We start from the raw sequence: 20,581 nt of genomic DNA on the forward strand, positions 1-20,581 counted from the left end.
TTTTTAAACAAATATACACATGGGAGTCTCACTATGTTGCCCAGGCTGGTCTTAAACTCTTGGCCTAGTGATCCTCCTGCCCTCAAGCAGTCTTCTTGCCTCAGCTTCCCAAAGTGCTGGGATTACAGTCATGAGCCACCTTGCCCAGCTAGTATTACATATTTTTGATATATATATTTTTTCCCATCTGGTAGACAGAGGTAGGATTTTGATATTTACACGTTTAACCTTGGTCATTTTAGATGCTTAAAGCAATGCTAAATCATGATCTGTGTTAGTTTCTAATTATACTGAGGTATGAGTCAGGTTTATGCCGACTTAAAGGGTTTTATACAGGCATGAATCACTTAACCAGGGAATGATCCTTGCTTAATATCTGAATTGAAATGGAATTATGTAAATTAAAGTTATGTATTTATGTGATTCCAGTTAAGGCTCTGAATATTCACTTAATGTTCTGAATTATGTTTAGCTCATCTGGAGCATATTATTACTGAAATTAAATGTTTTAAAAGTGTTTGAACATTTATAAAGATCTCAAAACATGTTTCTTGTAAAATCCAGATAATCTTCTTTTATTTTTTTGAGATGGAGTTTCGCTCTTTTTGCCCAGGCTGGAGTGCCATTCTGGGCTCACTGCAACCTCCACCTCCTGGATTCAAGTGATTCTCCTGCCTCAGCCACCTGAGTAGCTGGGATTACAGGTGCGTGCCACCATGCCTGGCTAATTTTGTATTTTTAGTAGAGATGGGGTTTCACCATGTTGGCCAGGCTCGTCTTAAACTCCTGGCCTCCAGTAATTCACCTGTCTCTGCCTCCCAAAGTGCTGGGATTGCAGGTGTCAGCCACCATGCCCGGCCAATATCCAGATATTCTAATGAATCCCTGTTGTTTCTAACCTAAGCATTAAGTTTACCAATTACGGCAATGTGAGTTATTTGTAAAATTGGTTTGACTAGGTTACTTGTAAAATTATATCTCACGTAGTTCATGTTGTTTGTTTTTTCCAGGTAGCTTGACTGGATTGTTAATTATGTTGGGATTTAATTTTGTAATATTTGTTGATGAAACTTGTAGTCTAGAATTATTGCCTAACTGATCATAGATAAAAATTATAAGTTTGTTTGGTTTAAACTTAAAGAAAAAAGAGAAATATCATGTGCTGTGAAAATAGAAAGCTTGCGTAAAGAAAATAAGAGAAAGTATGTGCTGTGAAATGTTGGGCTGTGCAAAGGACCTAAAAATTACCTTGGGTTGTATCATATTTATCTTCATAGCCATTTTTAATACAACAACATGTACATTACGGTAGAATAAGTGTGTTTAATGAATGGAGATTTGAATTAATTTGCATATAAGAAACATACATTTTTCTCTGATTTTAGGAGGTGATAGCAAAGTACTACCAGAGTAATCTCTCTGAAATAAACTATTCCCAATTAAAATTCTTAGTCCTCCCTCCTGCTCTTAAAATGATTATTTCAGTTATTTCAAACGGCACTGTAAGGTTTCTTGTTAGTTTCTCCAATTTTATCTTTTCTGTTTTTGCTGTGTAAGAAGCGGCTTTCACTGCCGTTCAGCACCATTTTTCTTTTCTGTATATACCATGTTCTATCGTGCCTCTGTTTTACTGTGTAAGAAGCTTTCACTTTGCCTTTCATTCCCATTTTTCTTTTCCGTGTATACCATGTTCTGTTATACCTCTGTGTGTATCGTTCCCATGCCCTGAAAATTTTCTTTATTTTCATAGCTAACCCAGTCAGGTATTTATATTGGGTTATCTATACCAAGAAGTCCTCCTTATCCTTTTTTCTCTTTATCCAGCACTGTAATAGTGCATTAAGTTGTGGCACTCATTCATTGTACATTTAATCTTTTTTCTCAGAAGGAGTCTTCCCTCTGATCTCCATACTTCCTAGTGTCTGTCAGATACCAGATTTAACCTGAATTTAAAAATCTTATCACATTAAGATCAGTAATAAGAACTTGTGCATTTTGAAGGCATACAATTAGTTGATGTTTTCGAATTAGATTTTAGACTCTGAAGTGTATGAATTTCTGGTTCATGGAGGATTTGATCTAGAATGTATTCCAGCAAAGCCATACTGAAAATTACATACAAAGATGTTCATATACATTTTATTTCTTCTTTTTAAATGTGTATCCCTGCATACATAATGGGCCTGCTTTAATATATTTTTTATATGAAACATAATAATAAAAGTTTTCAGGTGTTAGTAGAATAATAAAATGGCTGACTATTGCAGCCCATAGCAGTCATAATATATATAGCTCATAAATCTTGGTTTTCTTGGTGGACTGTAACAATGAATCCTGATTCTTAGTTACATGCGAATTGTACCGCATTTAATTTTTAAATAATTTCCTTTTAGGAGTTGGGTCATTTATGTATCTGCTTATAAAAGCCTTTGCCTATGGTCTTACCTAAATAGCATCCCCATGATTTGTATACCCTTATTTTGCCTTAATATTTATAGCCCTTGCTATATACCTAAAATTATATTTAAAAAGAAAGTAAACCTATAAAGAATGAACCTGTGAAGGTTTAGAACAGTGCTTGGGTGTGTATTTTGAATGAATGAATTGCGGAACATTGTCTTCCATTGTTGTTGGCTCTTACAAAGTGTATAATTTGCTTAGTCCTTGATCTTTTGCATCTGACACTATGATGAATCTTAAGTCTAAACTGGAAGTCAGACTCATATCTGAGGGCCGATTACTGGCCTGTGTTAATTAAGAGTCATTAAGCATTTATCAAAAAATAGTTTATTTTTCTACCATGTCTAATTCAGATATAGAAAATATTAAGTATCAAAAAGGCAACTTTTTTTTAAGAGTCAGTGGTTAATAATAGGCTTATTTTCTTCACCTCCAAGTATATACTGTTGAATTGGCAAATCCATGTAACATAAACCTATTACATACCTTTCTCTGCAAGGCCTTAGATTTCAGTGATGATGAAAAAGAAAAAGAAGCCAAACAGAGGAAAAAATCTCAGATTCAAGGCCGGAAAAAACTCAAATCTGAATTTAATGAGCCAGGTGAGTGAATACAATATGTATAGTCATTTCTTTATCTTCATTTACATCTATATAAGTTTATCAGTAATAAAACTGAAGGAAACATATGGGTTCTCTCTTACCCCCTAGCATTCTACTAACATTTAGAGCGGTTACATAGCAGGAGGTATGGTAGTTTTATGAGCTTAAGCATATAAAAATGGCTTCCTGGGGTAACAGACAGACTAAATCTTATTACTTGTGCTTTTCAGCACTTTTTTCTTAAGATATCCATTTGCTTCCATTTTTAGAAATTTTATGATCTAGTACATGATGAACCTATTAATAATTTGAAACTATCAGTAATAGTTTGTTCCTCTTCATTACAGCGTAACATTTCAGGTATGAATTTACCAGATTACCTGACCATTCATCCATTGAAGCACATCTAGGTTGTTTCCATTTTGGGGTGATTAGGACAAAAGCAGCTATCAATATTTGTTACAAGTTTTTTGTGAAAATAGATTTTTATTTCTCTGGAATAAATACCCAAAAGTGCATTTTCTTGGTTGTATAATAATTGCATTACGTGTTTAGTTTCCTAAGAAATTGCTGTACTGTTTTTCAGCGTGGCTGTAACATTTTACATTTCCATCAGCAGTATATGAGTGACAATTTCTTTGGATTTTCTCTAGCATTTGGTGTTATCACTATTTTTAATTTTAGCCATTCTGCTAGGTATGTAGTGCTAATATAATTGTGGTTTCAATTTGCATTTTCCTAATGGCTAATGATGTTGAACATCTTTACATGTGCTCATTTACTATCTGTATCTTCAGTGATGTGTCAATCCATATCTTTTGCCCATTTTTAAATAGTATTTCTGGATTTTTACTGTCAAGTTTTGAGAATTTAAAAATGTATATTTTAGATATACTAGCTTTCTGTCAGATAACGTGGGTTGTTCATAATTTGTTCTAGTCTATAATCTTTTCCCCCTTTTAAGAGGTCCTCTTGCAAGACTAAAGGTTTTAGTTTGGAGGAAAATTAATTTATCAGTTTTGTTTTTGGAATCTGAGAACTTCCTGCTTAGCTTTAGATCCTAATGATTTTCTTCTATTTTTTTCCCTAAAAGTTTTGTAGTCTTCTGTTTTACATTTTACACTTCCCAATTCATTTTGAGGTAAATTTTGTGTAGAAAGTGAAGTTAGTCTTGAAATTGCTTTAGAGTGATAACTGCTACTTTATTTCTGTTGTTAAAAATTATTAGCGATATTCTAGGTCTTTTACCTTTCAGTATAAATTTTAGAATGTTCCGTACATCAGCAAATGTCTTGTTGAGGTTTTTTGTTTTTGTTTGCCTGTTTTTTGAGGCTCACGCTCTGTTGTCCAGGTTAGAATGCAGTGGTACAATCATAGCTCACTGTAACCTTGAACTCTTGAGCTTTTTTCTTTCATTTTCCTGACTGACAGAATCTTTTGTGTAGCAAAATTTTTAAGTTTAATGAAATTCAGCGAATCGATTCTTTCTTTCATGGATCGTGCCTTTGGTGTCCTATCTAGAAAGTCAGTATCAACTCAAGGTCATCTATATTTTCTTCTCTGTTATCTTTTAGGAATTTTGTAATTCTGCATTTTACATTGAGGTCTGTGATTCATTTTGAATTCTTATGAATGGTGTAAGGCTATTGTGTAGATTTAGTTTTTGCATATGGATGTCCTGGTGTTCCAGCCCCATTTGTTGAAAAGACTACTTTTGCTCTGTTGTATTGCTTTTGCTCTTTTGTTAAATCAGTTGATTATGTTCTATGGGTTTGTTTTTGTACTTTCTGTTTCGTCCTATTGATTTGTCTCTTCTTTCACCAGTACCTCACGCTGTGATATCTGAAGCTTTATAATAAGTCTTGAAGTTGGATAGTTTCAGTCCTCCAGCTTTATTGTTCTCCTTCAATATCGTTCCATTGTTTTTTTTTATTTTGGTTATTGTAATGCTCATTTCTAAAATTTCAGGTTTTTTTTAAATATCTTCTTTTTTTTTGCTAAAGCTTTGCAATTTTAATTTTTTAGAGCATTCATAATATCTTGTTGCAACATTTTTATGACTGCTTTACTATCTTTCATAATTCTAACATCTTTGTGATGCCCTTGGTTGATTTTTTTTTTTTAATTGAATGAAATCTCCCTGGCTTTTTTTGTAATGAGCACTTTTTTTTTTAATTGAAACTTGGGTATATTGAGTAATATATTACAAGACCATGGATCTTATGTAAATCTTCTCTTTTAGCTGGGTTTGTTGTTACATTTTCTTTGTTTTGTTTTTTAAAACACTACTCTGGCAGTGAAAGAACAGGGTAGATTGAAGTCTAGGTATTCCTCTTATCCTCTGTTGACACCTTTGGCTAAGGAGTGCTTTGTTACTGCTGGATGAGGGTAGAAGTTCTGACATCCCATAGTGTCTTTTCTTATTCCTGGAGGGACAGGAGTACTTGGTCACTACTCCCCATATGGCGTGCAGTGACACCAGTGGAGGATGGCCTTGTTATCACTGGGTGGGGACAAAATCTTAACTCTACTCAGTCTTCTCTGACATTACCCCAGTGTAAAAGATGGAAGAACACTGTGTTGCTGCCAATAGAGGTGGAAGTTCAGGTTCCCCATGTGATGTTTACTGTCATTGTGGGGAGGCCTTACTACCCACACCGTGTTCAGCTTGTTCCTGATGCTACTGTGGAGGAAGGGTTGGAGTAGCTCATTACTGCCTGTCAGGGATAGAAGTCTAAGATCTGTACTCAGCCTTTGAGAGTGTGTAGAGATGGTGCCACATTTTCGTCTGTGGTGTTTGGCTGGAGTAGAATAGTTATTGTCTAAGTGTTTTCTGTCTTGCTAGGTTCTCTTTCTTTGGCATTAGGTTTTGTCTTTTCAGTTCCTTTAAAATTGATTATTTTAAGACATACTCTTTTAATTGCCATAAGATATACTAGATAATAAAGAAAAAGGATAATTGAAATTTCAAACAGTACTTTTTGATATATTAAACTTATTTTCATTTTTGTGTTTTCCCTCCCCTCACTCAAAGGTGAAGATTTTGCTGAAGTACATCAGAATTGGAATGCTCATAGCTCTGCTTCAGAACATTCAAAAGGATATCGCAACAGAGAATTCACACGAGGATTTTCCAGAAGCAGATACCCTCGATCTTGCCATGGCAGGCCTCCACCTCAGCAGTTCTATAACTCAGAACATATGGTATCTCAGGAGACTTCAGGATTTCCTTCCCAGAGACAAGATAATCCCATTATGCCACAATACCCCTTTCCCCCTCCAATGTTTGATATGCATAATTTTTCACTCTGCCCACCACCTCCACCCCCACCCCCACCTGTAAACATGCGTTGGGCTACACCAAACATGGCAGCTCATCCATTACTTAACTTGCCATACTCCCTACCCCCACCACCTCCCCCTCCGCCGCTGCCTCCTCCACCCTCTTCTGGAGATAGTAATTCTCATTTTGGACCTTACTATTAGGTGACTATGCATTTCCAGAGAAATGTGGACTTGTCATATTATGTAGTAAGGATTTTTTTTTTTTAAAGAAAAAGTGATTATGGAGCTAGATTTTTAAAAACACTGTAAAATACTAAATGATTCCTTCTGTTGTAAGTTGATATATATTTGTAGCCTTTGTGAAATTGTATTCATATGAAAATGTCAGCTCAGATTGTTGGGAGAACATTAAATTATGTAATATTTAAAATTTTGAATTCATGCCTTCTCCCACCCAAACCCACCCAGTTAAACTATATATATATAATAATTGGTATGGAATAAGTTTCATCATGGGTAAAATATATGGAGCACATTGATTTTCTTGCTATAATCTGAAAATAAGATGAAGTCCTTTTGAGAGTCTTTATTTTTATAAATGTATACTTTAGAAATCAATTTTAATTATAAACGTAATTTGCAAATAAATTTAAATGACCATAATTTTTCTTTTTAAAGCAGTTGAAGGGTGTGTGTAGAGGAGGAAATTCTTAGATATTGGTAGAAGCTCTGATTATAGCTAAAGTAAATATTATGCATAGGCAAGCTTCTGTTATCTGTGCGATTTCCTTTATTTAGGCACCTGTTCAGAAGGCTTTACTATTTAATCTCCTAAAAGGGATACAAAGATTATTCACATTAAGATCTATTCAGGGATTTCATCTTCCATATTTGTTTCCCAGATACTCACATGCAGACTAGGTTCAATAAATAACAAGTATTTATTGAATATCACAATTTAGAGTTTTTAATTAAATGAGTAATGACTACTGCTTTATATTATGAAGTGTCAATGTAAGGGAAATTATGGGTTTTAGAACTAGAAGAGGCCATTGAAATACTCTAGTTTTCATTTAATAAATGAGGAGCCCAAGTGTCCCAAAGAAGTTAATTTAACTAAGATCACTCAGCTAGTGAGTTGATGGAAGAGTTGAACCTACATCTCCTGGTTTTCTGATTAGCATTTTCCACTAATTAGATGCTTCCCAGTCTTTCATTCCTTAACACACTTTTGTATGGCACATTGGAATAAACTAGATAACACACCACTTAGCAGAAACCCATTTACTCTGGTTGCACTGAGGCCCCACTTTTTTTCCCCATTAGCTGAGGGGACTCTTTGCAGCATTCCTAGTACACAAGTTGAGAGGCTCTGCCTTGGTATATATTAACTTTATCATGCGAGTACTTTCCTCATTATCTTTTGAAATGTTTTTGGAACTTTTAAGTTACCTTCTCAGGTTAGCATAGCCTTTTAATTATTTGCTAGAATACTGTAAGAGTTTATGAGATTGTATCTAAAAGCACTAAAAGAAAAATGCAAAACCCTTTTCCACAAGAATGGGAACAGTAACATATTATTAGACATCAAGCTGTTCTGATCATCATGGCATTTAAAAACCTGTCCATTTCTGTACCTCAGGTACAGGTTTACCTCATAGATACTGTGGCTTCAGATGCAGATCGCTACAGTCAGGTCAGTCATACAAAGTTTTGGTTTCCAAATGGATATAAAAGTTAACGTTTGTGCTCTACTATAGTTTATTAAGTGTGCAATAGCATTGTGCCTACAAAAACCAAATGTGTTTATCTCAATTGAAGAATATTTTACTGTTAAAAAGTAATAATGACCTTCAGAGCTTGCAGTGAGTTGTAATCTTTTTACTGGTGGAGGATCTGGCCTCAGTGTTCTTGGTCGCTGACTGATCAGGGTGGTGGTTGCTGAAGGTGGCAGTTTCTCCTAATAGATAGCAGTGAAGTTTGCTGCATTAATTGGCTCTTCGTTTCACCAAAGATTTCTGTGTAGCATGTGATGCTACTTGATAGCGTTTTACTCTCTAAAACTTTGAAATTTGGGATCGGTTCTTAAACCCTGCCACTGCTTTATCAACTAAGAAGTTTATGTAACATTCTAAGTCCTTTGTTACCATTTCAATAATGTACTTGGCATCTTCACCATGAATAGCCTTTACTTGAGAAGCCTCATTTTTTCTCATCCATAAGAAGTAACTCCTCATCTATTCAAGTTTTTTCATGAGATTACAGCAATTCAGTCACATCTTCAGGTTCCACTTCTAATTCTAGTTTTCTTCCTATTTCTACCACTTCTGCAGTTAATTTCCTTCACTGAAGCTTTAAACACCTCAAAATTATTCATGAGGGTTGGAATCAACTACTCCCAAACTCCTGTTAATATTGGTATTTTGACCTTATCTCATGAATCATGAATGTTCTTGACATCTTAAATGGTAAATCCTTTCCAGAAGGTTTCCAATTTACTTTGCCCCAATCCATCAGAGGAATGGCAATCTGTGACAGCTATAACCTTACAAAAAGTATTCTTATATAATAAGACTTGAAAATCAAAACTATTCCTTGATCCATGGGCTATGGAATGGATGTGTTAGTAGTCATTAAAAAAATACCTCCTTGTATATCTCCATCAGAGTTCTTGGGTATGACCAGGTGCATTGTTAATAATCAGTCACATTTCAAAAGAAATCTTTTTCCGAATGGTGGACTTAAAATCTTTAGTAAACCATGATATAAAAAGATGTGCTGTCATCCAAGCATTGTTTTTTATTTATAAAGCACAAAATTCCTAAGGACCCTAGGATTCTTGGAACTGTAAATGAGCATTGGCTTCAACTTAGTCACCAGCTACAGTATCTCTAACAAGATAGCCTGTCCTTTGAAGTTTGGAAACTAGGCATTGATTCCCACTCTGTAGCTATGAATGTCCTAGATGGCTGCTTTTTTCAATAGAAGACTATTTTGTACACATTGAAAATCTGTTGTTTAGTGTTTAGTGTATCCATCTTAGCTAGACCTGGATACCTTGTAGCTTCATCTTGCACTTGTATGTTGAGATGGCTTCTTTCCTTAAGCCTCATGAGCCAACCTTTGCTAGCGTCCCACTTGTCTTCTACAGTTTCTCTCAGCCATCGTAGAATGGAAGAGAGTTAGGGCCCTGCTCTGGATTAGGCTTTGGCTTTAAGGGAGTGTTGTAGTTGGTTTGATCTTACATCCAGACCACTTAAACTTATTCCATATCTGCTGTGAAGCTGTTTTGCTTTCTTATTCCTATGTTCACTGGAGTAGTATTTTTAATTTCCTTTAAGAAGTTTTTCTGTGCATTCACAACTTGGCTGTTTGGCACAAAAGGCCTAGCTTTTTAGCTTGTCTCAAAGCCTCAGCTCAACATGCTATCTTCACTAAGCTTAATCATTTCTAACTTTTGATGTGTGGTGAAAGATGTACAACTCTTCCGTTCACTTGAACACTTAGGGTCATTGTAGGGCTAGTAATTGGTTTAATTTCAATATTGTTTCATGAAATAGGAAGGCCTGAGGAGAGAAAGAGATACAGCACATTTGTGAAGCAGTCGGAACATACACATGTATCCATTAAGTTCACTATATTATATGGGCATAGTTTGTGGTGCCTCCAAAACAATAGTAACATCAAAGATCACTGACGTGAGATCACTATAACACAAATAACAATTATGAAAACGTTCAAAATAATGAGAGAATTACCAGAATGTGACAGAATACATGAAGTGAGCATATGCCGTTGGGAAAATGGAGTTGATATACTCGCTAGGTGCAGGATTGCTACAAACCTTCAATTTGTAAAAAATGCACTATAAAGTACAGTACAGTGAGGTGGAATAAAACAGTGTATGCCTGTAGTATTATCTGACAGGATATTTAATATCAACAGTAGCATCTGAATTATACCATTGGATCTTCGCTTCAATTAAGTTGGTATCGTAACCACTTAGGTCCAGTTGCCTCTCTATATACAGTCCTCTGTGTCTGTGGATTCTGCATCTGTGGTTCAACCAATTGTGGATCAAAAATATTTAGAAAACAATAAAATGTATGGTTGCACCTGTACTGACATGGCAGACTTTTTTTCCTTATAATTATTCTCTAAACAATAGCATATAACTATTTTTATGCAGTTTATATTATATTGGTCATCATAAATAATGTAGAGAAATTGTTTAATAGGTATTGGGAAGTGATTAAGTCATGAGGGCTCTGCACTTTATGGACTAGTGCCTTATAAAAGGGGCTGCAAGGAACTGGCTTAGATCCTTTTACTCTTCAGTCTCATCCACCATGTAAAGATGACTCAATATTTCTCCCTCAGGAGGATGTAGCAACAGGGTGCCATCTTGTAAGCAGAGAGCAACCCTTACCAGACACCAAACTTGCTAATGCCTTCATCTTGACTTCCCAGCATCTAAACTGTAAGGCTTAATTATTTATATATATATTTATTTATTTTAGAGACAGTGTCTTGCTGTTTTGTCTTACCTGGTCTTGAACACCTGGCCTTAAGCAGTGCCTCTCTCTCAGCCTTTAGAGTAGCTGAGATTACAGGCACAAGCCACCATGCCCAGCATACATTTCTGTTGTTTTTATACATGACTCAGCCTGTGGTATTTTGTTGCAGTGGTTGGTTACAAGTCACCAACTGTCTCTTATTTGGAAGAGAGAAATAATGCAGTTGTCATCATCCTCATCTTAATCTTACAGTGTTTCTTTTAAAATTGTGTCCCTAGATCTTTAAATGATGTAAAGGCAAGTACCTAAAATGTTCTACTCACATAGTTTCTCACTTTCTATGGAGAATTCTTTATATTAGCCTTTTACTGTATAGTAAGGTAGGCTGACATTCACATGATTGGGTATGGATAACCTGTTTGCATGTCTACAGTTGCAGATATAGAATGAAATTAAAATCATTGCCTAAGCTAATACATTTGTTTTATTAAGATGAGTAGCTGTAGGCCAGGTAGGGTGTCTCACACCTACAATCCCAATAACTTTGGGAGGCTGAGGCAAGAGGATTGCTAGAGCCCAGCAGTTGAAGACCAACCTGGGCAACATGGTGAAACCTCGTCTACAAAAAATACAGAAATTAGACAGGCATAGTTGTGTATGCCTGTAGTCTCAGCTACTCCAGTGGCTGAGGCAGGAAGATCACTTGAGCCCAAGAGGTTGAGGCTACAATGAGCTGTGGTCACAGCATGGTAATTGGATGACTTGTGTACTTATTGGAAATAGATATTGAAAGAACTGCGTTGAGACTGTGATATAGTTTGGACCTTTGTCCCCTTCAAATCTTGTTTTGAAATGTTACCCTGGTGGAGGTGTTTGGGTCATGGGATAGAACCCTCGTGAATGGTTTAGTGCCCTCCCCATAGTAATATGTGAGTTCTCACTCCAATAGTTCTCCCACGAGCGGACTGTTAAAAAGAGCATGACATCTCTTGCTCACATTCTCACCATATGACATACTGCTCCCACTTCACCTTCCCTGTGGTTGAAAGCTTCCTGAGGCTCTCACCAGAAACAGATGTTGTTATCATGTTTTAGAGTCTGAAGAACTGTAAGCTGAATAAACCTCTTTTTTAAATACATTACCCAGCCTCAGGCATTTCTTTATAACAATGTAAAACAGACTATTACAGACCGTCTAGGGGAAACCTGGAATAGAGTGCCAATTCATAGCTTACCAAAGGACATGTCATAGTCTGTTTTGTATTGTTGTAACAATTTAATGTATAATGAACAGCAATTTATTGGCTCACAGTTCTGGAGTCTGGGAGGTCCAATATCAAGGCATGGCATCTTGTGAGGGCCTTCTTGCTGTGTTATCACATGGTGAAGGCAAGAGGGTAAGACAGGACAAGAGGCGGGTGAACGAACTCTTACAATGGTACAGATCTCCCAGTGAGGGTGGAGCCCTCATGGTCTACTCACCTGTTACAGGTCCCATCTCTTAATACTGTTAACAGCGGCAACTAAATTGTAATGAGTTTTGGAGGGGACAGACGTTCAAACCATAGCAGGACACTTCTTTTTATTTTTTTTATTTTTTTTTATTTTTGAGACAGAGTCTTGGTCTGTCGCCAGGCACTAGGCTGGAGTGCAGTGGCGTGATCTTGGCTCACTGCAACCTCCCCCTCCCCAGTTCAAGCAATTCTCTTACCTCAGCCTCCTGAGTAGCTGGGACTACAGATGTGTGCCACCATGCCCAGCTAATTTTTATATTTTAGTAGAGACGGGATTTCACTGTTGGCCAGGATGGTCTAGATCTCTTGACCTCGTGATCCACCCGCCTCGGCCACCCAAAGTGCTGGGATTACAGGCTTGAAGGACACTTCTTACAAGCCATATAGTTAAGTCATATAGTTAAATTCCAAAATGTATCAATTTCTTCTGTGTAGGTAAGTGACTAGTAAGGGACACTAAATTATTAATATGTACGAGTGGGACATAGGGAAGTTGTAAGTAGTTAGCATGGTGCCTGTGTACAGGTCTCCACTTTTCGGGGCAATGAATATAGAATGCTTTCTCATTCTCTTTTTTCCCCACCAAATTGTGATTTGTCACTCCCTCCCCACCTCTTTTTGTTCTACATTTTTTTGTTAATTGTTTAGAGCTGGTAAACAGCAAGTACATTAAAAAAAATCGAGGCCAATTTGATAAAGAAGAAATAAGAATCTGAATTTCAGTTTGCTATAATTTAAAGCTATTTATTAAATATAAAGATGTCATATTTCAAATTCCCAGGTAGTAAAAATCTTACTGTATGTTTTAAGGAACAGTTTCTTAAGGTACCAATCATATTGAATTGGGAAGACATAGAGTCTCAAATATAATGTGTCATTTATATGTATTTTCTTTCAATAACAGTGTTTGGCATTTGGATTTGAGTTTATGAATTTATATTGTAAATTTTTAGGCACTATCTTAAACTGATTCAGTGCTTTCTACTAGTTCTATACAACTTCCCATTATTGAGTTATTTTCTGTTGCAGAAAAGGCAATCTCTTTCACCTTTGGATGACTCAAATCAAGGAAAATAAGCAAAAGAAGATAAACAATTCTGTGTGTGTCTTTACTTTTCAGTCTTTCCCAGTCTGGCTGAGGCACATAAAGTAGACTTGAGGAAATTCTTTACTTAGGACACTGTCTTAACCTATTCAGGGTATTTAGAATTTTTTGAAATAAGTAGTCATATACTTCTCTAATTAGGTGCTAAGGAAAGTAAATTAGTGTATTATTAAATATTAGATCTTAAAAAAATTAACTAGTTTGTAAATTCATGTTCACACAATATGCATTCATAAAATATTCATTCTGACGTTTCATGTTGGACACCAATGATAATAAGCTCTGAGGTCTAAATGTTTAAAAAATAGATAATTTTAGTAATGCAAGCTGGAAAATATTAAAAAATGATGAACAGCATTATTCACAGTTATTCATTTTCAGGTTATGTTGCACTTACACTGTTTATGATTTAGTGCATTCAGGATACAAAAGAAAAAAAAATACATGTATTTGTGTTCTTTTCTGCAGATGAATTGCCAATATTTTAAAAGTTTTTTTTAACTTCTCTTTTTGTGACCCAGTCCAATCCTAAATTTATATGGATATAAATTAGGATATGGATAATATCCTGTATGGAAGTGGATTACATGCAATTATGTTCCAGAAAACTAAGGAACTATTTTCCATGGTGTGGCTGAAATTAAAGTTGAAAAATATTTCCTTAATGTCTATCAGGCTGGGCGTGATGGCTCACGCTTCTAATCCCAGCAGTTTGGGAGGCTGAAGCCGGCGGATCACTTGAAGTCAGTAGTTAGAGACCAGCCTGGCCAGCATGGTGAAACCCCATCTCTACTAAAACACAAATATCTGTGTGTGGTGGTACATGCCTGTAATCCCAGCTACTTGGGAGGCTGAGGCAGGAAAATGGCTTGAACCCAGAAGGTGGAGGTTGCAGTGAGCCTAGATCACTCCACTGCCCTCCAGCCTGGGTGACAAATCGAGACTGTCTCAAAAAAGAAAAAAAAAAAAGTCAGACCAAAGTACTTGTTTTGAGCTACTAGCAGCAATGAAATTACATCCCATTTTTTACTCTAAGTGCAATGATAAATTGCTGTCATTGGCAGACTAGATATATGCAATTAGTGTCCTGAAAACAAAGTACAAATTTGTGTATCAAATGGTAAAATACTTAATAATGAAAATATGTCATGAAGAAAAACATCTAATACTCTCTTCTGTGCATTCTATAGAAAGCATACATATACATTATTATATGTATAAATATATATGTATTTCTTTGGAGGCTGGTGCAGAAAGCCTAATTGTTATGCATATTTTAGTTGAGTACCTTTCATTTCTACTCATATAAAAGTGAAATGGGAATAAATTTTACATTGCATATCTTGTAGTTAGTTCCATTACTCCATCTTTCAAACAGAACAAACTGACCTTGTTTATGTGGTAAAAGCTTTTTATTTATATTGAGAATAGATGGGCCAAACATTGTTTCTAACAAGAGATATGACCCAAATAGTAAAATAGAGCAAATGCAAAGGGATAAAATTTTAGCATAGAGATTCCTACTAAGAGGTAATAAATAGATTATGGTGGTGTGTAGTGTTTGGATGATAGATATGAAATTCTAAAATGTTCTCAGTAGCCACTACAGTGTGCAAAACCTATTATTGTAGCTCTTTAAGCCTTTTATTATTGCAGCTCTTCAAGTGTTTTATTGTATACTCCCATGACATGGGAGTACTAGGAAACATTTGCACTCTCCCCCAACCTGCAGCTCTTGCAAATATCTGTTTGATTATGTATCATGCAGTGTCTCATCTCAGACATGATTTGGCACTGTCAGACTCAATTATGTAAGCTGTCTTAATAGCTGATTTATTCAAAGCAAGTGACTAATTTTCTTTAACATCAGTTTGGTTTTTGTTTTTGTCTAAGTATAATTGCTCATATATTTGTTGGCAGCAACATAAGTTCAGATGAATTCTGCTTACCAAGATTATGGGCAGAAAAATATTTAAGGGCAGATGAAAATAGCTGTAGGGATTAATTTTATTAATTCATTCAAATCCTATTAGTTTAAACTATATCAAATTGCTGTTGTGTAGGCAGTCTGATATATGGACTGTGGAATATATTACTTCCTGTATTTATTTTTCTTCATAGAACGTCACCCTGTACCGTTATTCCCCAGAACACACTGGGAAGTGCTGTCATAGAAGATAGCTGGAAGACATTCATGGTAGTGCACATTTCTTGGAGATGTGTCTAGTCTTGATAAGAAGACAATTATTAGAAGATCATGGGACCCAGAAGAAATCTTAAATCTCTCACATTAGGTTAGGAAACTGCTGTTCATTAGTGTGGGCTCTGTGGTTCCTGGTGTTCCAGAACTCACTGAAAGTCTGTAAGATGTACATTTTTCTCTGAGGGAGATTCCATGAAAGCCATTTTCAAAGTAATGTCTGAAGACAGAGAAAGAGAGCGCCTGGAGACAGAGTCCCTCCTTTAGGATATAAACAGAAAATCATTCTTACATTAAAAGAAGGGACACTGTATTCAGCTTAACAAATTTAATGGTTTGCCTCTGTTTTATAAAGCTCATTCCAGGCATGTTGTGATAAACAGTGAAATCTGAGTAAGTCCACACAAATTCTAAGGACATTCTACAAGTACTTCAAAAATGCTCATATGCATCAACAACAGAAAAGGAAGAGATCCAAATGGAACATAGAAAATCATTCGGAGAAGTCTCTGGAAGGAGAGAAATGGAGACAAGACCAGAATGAGACCATTTTCATGGCCCTAATAGGCTAAGGTGTCTCCATTTACTTAGAGTAGAGGACCTGGAAGCGTGTATATAGCACTTACAGTTGCATAACTGATTTTTGTCATAGAAAAGCAAAATATACAAATTGCCCTTAAAAGAAATTAGATTCAATCATGCTAGTTAATATTTTTGTTAGTTCTCATAGAGTTCTAGTCAAAGGACCCATCCAGGTTCTTTTACATATAGCTACATGGACTGGATAGACATGTCATGACAGTTCCTAATGTGGGCAAGTAGCAATGACCCTTACAAATGCTGATTTAAAATAAGTTGTATTTCTTTTGTTTGTTGTTGAGACAGCGTCTCACTCTGTTGCCCAGCCTGGAGTGCCATAGTGTGATCTTGGCTCACTGCAGCCTCTACCTCCTGGGTTCAAGTGATTCTTGTGCCTCAGCCTCCCAAGTAACTGGGACTACAGGCATGTGCCACCATGCCCAGCTAATTTTTTTATTTTTAGTAGAGATGGGGTTTCACCATATTGGCCAGGCTGGTCTCGAACTACTGACCTCAGGTGATCCTCCTACCTTGGCTTCCCAAAGTGCTGGGATTACATACAGGCCTAAGCTACCACGCCCAGCCAAAAATAAGTTTGTTTCTGTCTGAATGTAACATGAGATGTGAGAACAGACTTCAGTTCCCATGCAGTGCTCCCCTTCCATTGTCATAATACTCATGACACTTTATTGTAATTGATCGCTTACATGATCTTTTCTGTTACTGTCTTTCTGAGAGCCAGCACTGTTTTATCACACCTATCCCTACTCTAGCACAGAGAAGCTACATAAGAGACAGTAACTGAAACCTTGTTTCTAGATATCACTTACTGACTCATCATCCTGGGGATTCTCCTTTGTGTTTCTAGAGTATAGTGATTTATATGTGTCGATTCAAGATGATTGCCACAAGCATTAGTGAGGATTCTTTTTAATTAATGACTTGAAAGTATTTCACAGGGCGTGATAAACCTGATTTAGCACAGATTTCCAGGCTGTTTGTTCCTCAAAAATGGCTTTGGAAAGATAAATGGAAAATGAATTCTCTTTTTCTTGGCACTGGTTTTGAGGGGGCCCTAATCATCTCTAATTTGGAAATCACAGCATTTTAGAAAAATTACTATTTTTTTTTCCCTAGGATAATAAAATTTGCTTAAAAAATTCAACTTTAAATGATGCTAAAATTGGGCTACCAAATGATTAAGGATAATCAATCTGCTGAAAGGTTAATCCCAATATGATCATTCAGTAAGATTGTATCCATGCTCTTCTGTCCATAAATATACCAGAATGCTGACCTTTATAGATTGCAACGAATAATGGATGATGTATGCATGTGTGTGTGTGTTTGTGTGTATGTGTGTGTGTAAGTAATGTTTCTAGGGAGTTTAAAAATAAAGAATAAGAGAAGACTTAGTATCCTAGGAAACATTTGCTTTTTCTTTCTGGTTTTCTCTACTTTGTAAAATAGCTTCAGGATGAGAAAGCCATTTGAGGCGACACACTTAGACTTACTTGAAAATATGGAAAAAGGAATAGACGCACAAACCTGTAAATCTCTTGGAGCAACAAGTGAGGAAATGCATATATGTTGCTATTAATATTTCTTTTAATGAACCAACATAGTGAAAGTAGGTTCAGAGAGCCATTGAAGTTTAATATATTCATTTATTCAATGAACATTTGTTTTGTGCTTATTATTGGTCAGTCATTTCATCCTGGAAATGCAATGCTGAGTGCAACAGTAGAAAATTGATAGATAAGGACACAAGTATATGTTTGTACAGTGTATAGTGGGAACACAGGTGAGAGAAGTCTATTCCACCTTGGGTAAGGATGGGAAGAGGAGGAAGGTAGGGAATAATACACAGAAAACATGATCTCAGGGCTGAATCTTAACAAAAGGAGAGATAAACCTCAGAAAAGCCATAGAAACTATAAAACAGCTAGGTATGTTTTGAAACCAGCAGATAGCTAGGTATGACGGGTATGAACAGGGCACAAAGATGGAATAGAAGAAAACAATTCCTAGAGCTAGAAAGCAACTGAAAGTCAGATGACAAGAGACCACTGTGGCCTTACTAAGGAGTTTGGATTTTATCCTGGAAGTAATGGGACATGAATTGACAGGACTTGCAAGGTTAGGGAGTGTGCTGCAGAAGGAAGGTGTCTGGAATACTCTCAGCTTTGTTTATGGTTTGAGTGGCTAGGTGGGGTGGTGGTCCCTGAAAAAAAGGATATATTTTGCATCTTTTATATGTTTACAGCTTCCCAACAATTTTATGAGGTAGTAAACATTATCATCATTTTATAAAGAAGACAAGTGAGGACTTGTATAGTTTAAAGATTTTGTTTGATTTTTTGCAGCTAGTACTTGATGAAATCTTATAGAACACAAGAGTTGTCTGATCCCAGGATCTGAGCTTGTAGCCACCATTGTATTCTTCCTCAAAAGCACTAGTAAACCGTAAGATTTTCAAAAGTTGGAATTGAGGAAGAGAAGAAATGTTATAACAAAGACTAAGGAAAAAAAAACTGTTATGTATTTATTTAAGGAGACACTAGTGCTGAGAAATTCTGCTAGAAACTACTCAGCATACATTTAATACCCACATATGCCTAATACAGATCTCTCTCTCTCACACATACGCACGCACACACACACGAACAAAAATAATTCAAAGTTAACTCAATGACATATTTTTCTATTCCTCCAATTATAATTGTCTCAGAATTCCATAATAAGGATATTTGTAGTAGCAGTTACATAATTAAACTATACATATTTTTAAATTGTACTTTAGATTCTGGGGTACATGTGCAGATCACGCAGAGTTGTTGCATAGGTACATACATGGCAAGGTGGTTTGCTGCCTCCATGCCCCCATCTATATTTGGCATTTCTCCCCACGTTATCTGTCCCCACCTCCTGCTGTCCCTTCCTTGGCTCTCCCCCACAACTGACCCCAGAGTGTGACGCTCCCCTACCAGCGTCCACGTGTTCTCATTGTTCAACACCCGCCTATGAGTGCGAACATGTGGTAAACTACACATTTTCAAGAGTTTTGTTTATGTATACACCATTGGCTTAAAACTTCATAACATTTTGGCACCTATTAGTTGGAAACTGGATTGTTGTTAAAGTTAGTCACAAATCAGTTGTTTTAAAAATTGATGTAATCAATAAGAAACTAGATTGTTTTCTAAATTTGTATATACATTTCAAGTTATTAATTCAATATCAATCAAAAACTGATGATGTATCATCATCAGATTGCCATAGTGTGTCAATTTTAGGAATTTATTTAAGTTTAGCAAGAATTTAGACTTCTAAAATCTTGAATGCACCTGTTGCATCTTTATTGGTTTATTAAAGAAATCAATTTTGCTTCAAGAGGCAATTTAGTGTCATAATGATGATATTAGTATACATGATAATTTGGCAAACATGTAGTTTTATGTTTTACTTTGAAAATTGTGCATAGAAATAGATCTCTACAAATACAGTTGATAGGGAAGAGTTATGCAAAAGAGCTGCAACATTTTGTTGCATTCGTACACATTGTAAAGGTGCAACTTGTATTTTCAGTAGGAAAGAATATTGCTTCCTATTAGTAACACTTGTCAGGGGTCACATGGAAAGAACTTGACTTTTCTTCGTTTGTAGATTTTGCCTGTTTAATCATTTAAATCAAAATGTAACCCACAGGATGTGTCAGCCAAGTCACAACAACAGCAAAAAACCTACCAATAAAATTTTGCAAAAATATTGCCCAACCTTCCAAATAAACTTAAAGATAAAATTAATAAAAATAATTATTTTGAATATATCAAATTGGCAAAAAAAATAGAAATATGATTATCATACTGAGTATGGCAGTGGCTTCAAAAAAATTATTCTAAACCACTGATAGCATCAAACTTTATTGAGAGAAGCTTAGAAAAAATGTACAAAGAGTCTTTCATGTCCTTGGTCCTAATAATCCTAGTTTTTGAAATTTATTTACGATGGCATTATGAAGAAAGTCTGGTTGACTGTTATATTTTTATAGGTAAAATAACTGTCATAAAAATAGGACAATTTTATGAATAACTTTATGCCAATAAAAATTTAATATGTAAATGAAATAGCCAAATATCTAGAAAAATAAACTTATGAAAATGGATACAAGAAGGAATAAATTATCAGAGTAGTCCTCTATTAAGTAGAAAACGTATGAAAAAAAAAATCTTCCCACAGCAAATACCCTAGGCCCAGATATCTTTACCAGTGAATTTTACTAAATATTTTAGGAGAAAATATGTAATTTTGTATAAACT

The 20,581-nt window shown here is 35.7% G+C and overlaps 1 protein-coding gene across 1 annotated transcript in view; it reads left to right on the top strand.

Moving 5' to 3' along the window:
• Positions 1 to 10,468, top strand: part of NAF1 (nuclear assembly factor 1 ribonucleoprotein) — a 40,128-nt gene extending 29,660 nt beyond the window's left edge. Inside the window, exons 7-8 of the mRNA XM_017525986.2 lie at positions 2,960 to 3,062; positions 6,097 to 10,468. Coding sequence (XP_017381475.1) covers positions 2,960 to 3,062; positions 6,097 to 6,548 — 555 coding nt within the window. The 3' untranslated portion in view covers positions 6,549 to 10,468. The remainder of the gene's footprint in view (positions 1 to 2,959; positions 3,063 to 6,096) is intronic.
• Positions 10,469 to 20,581: the final 10,113 nt, after the last annotated feature.

This window comes from Cebus imitator, unplaced genomic scaffold (genome assembly GCF_001604975.1).
Source record: "Cebus imitator isolate Cc_AM_T3 unplaced genomic scaffold, Cebus_imitator-1.0 Scaffold40, whole genome shotgun sequence".
Taxonomy (NCBI): Eukaryota; Metazoa; Chordata; class Mammalia; order Primates; family Cebidae; genus Cebus; species Cebus imitator.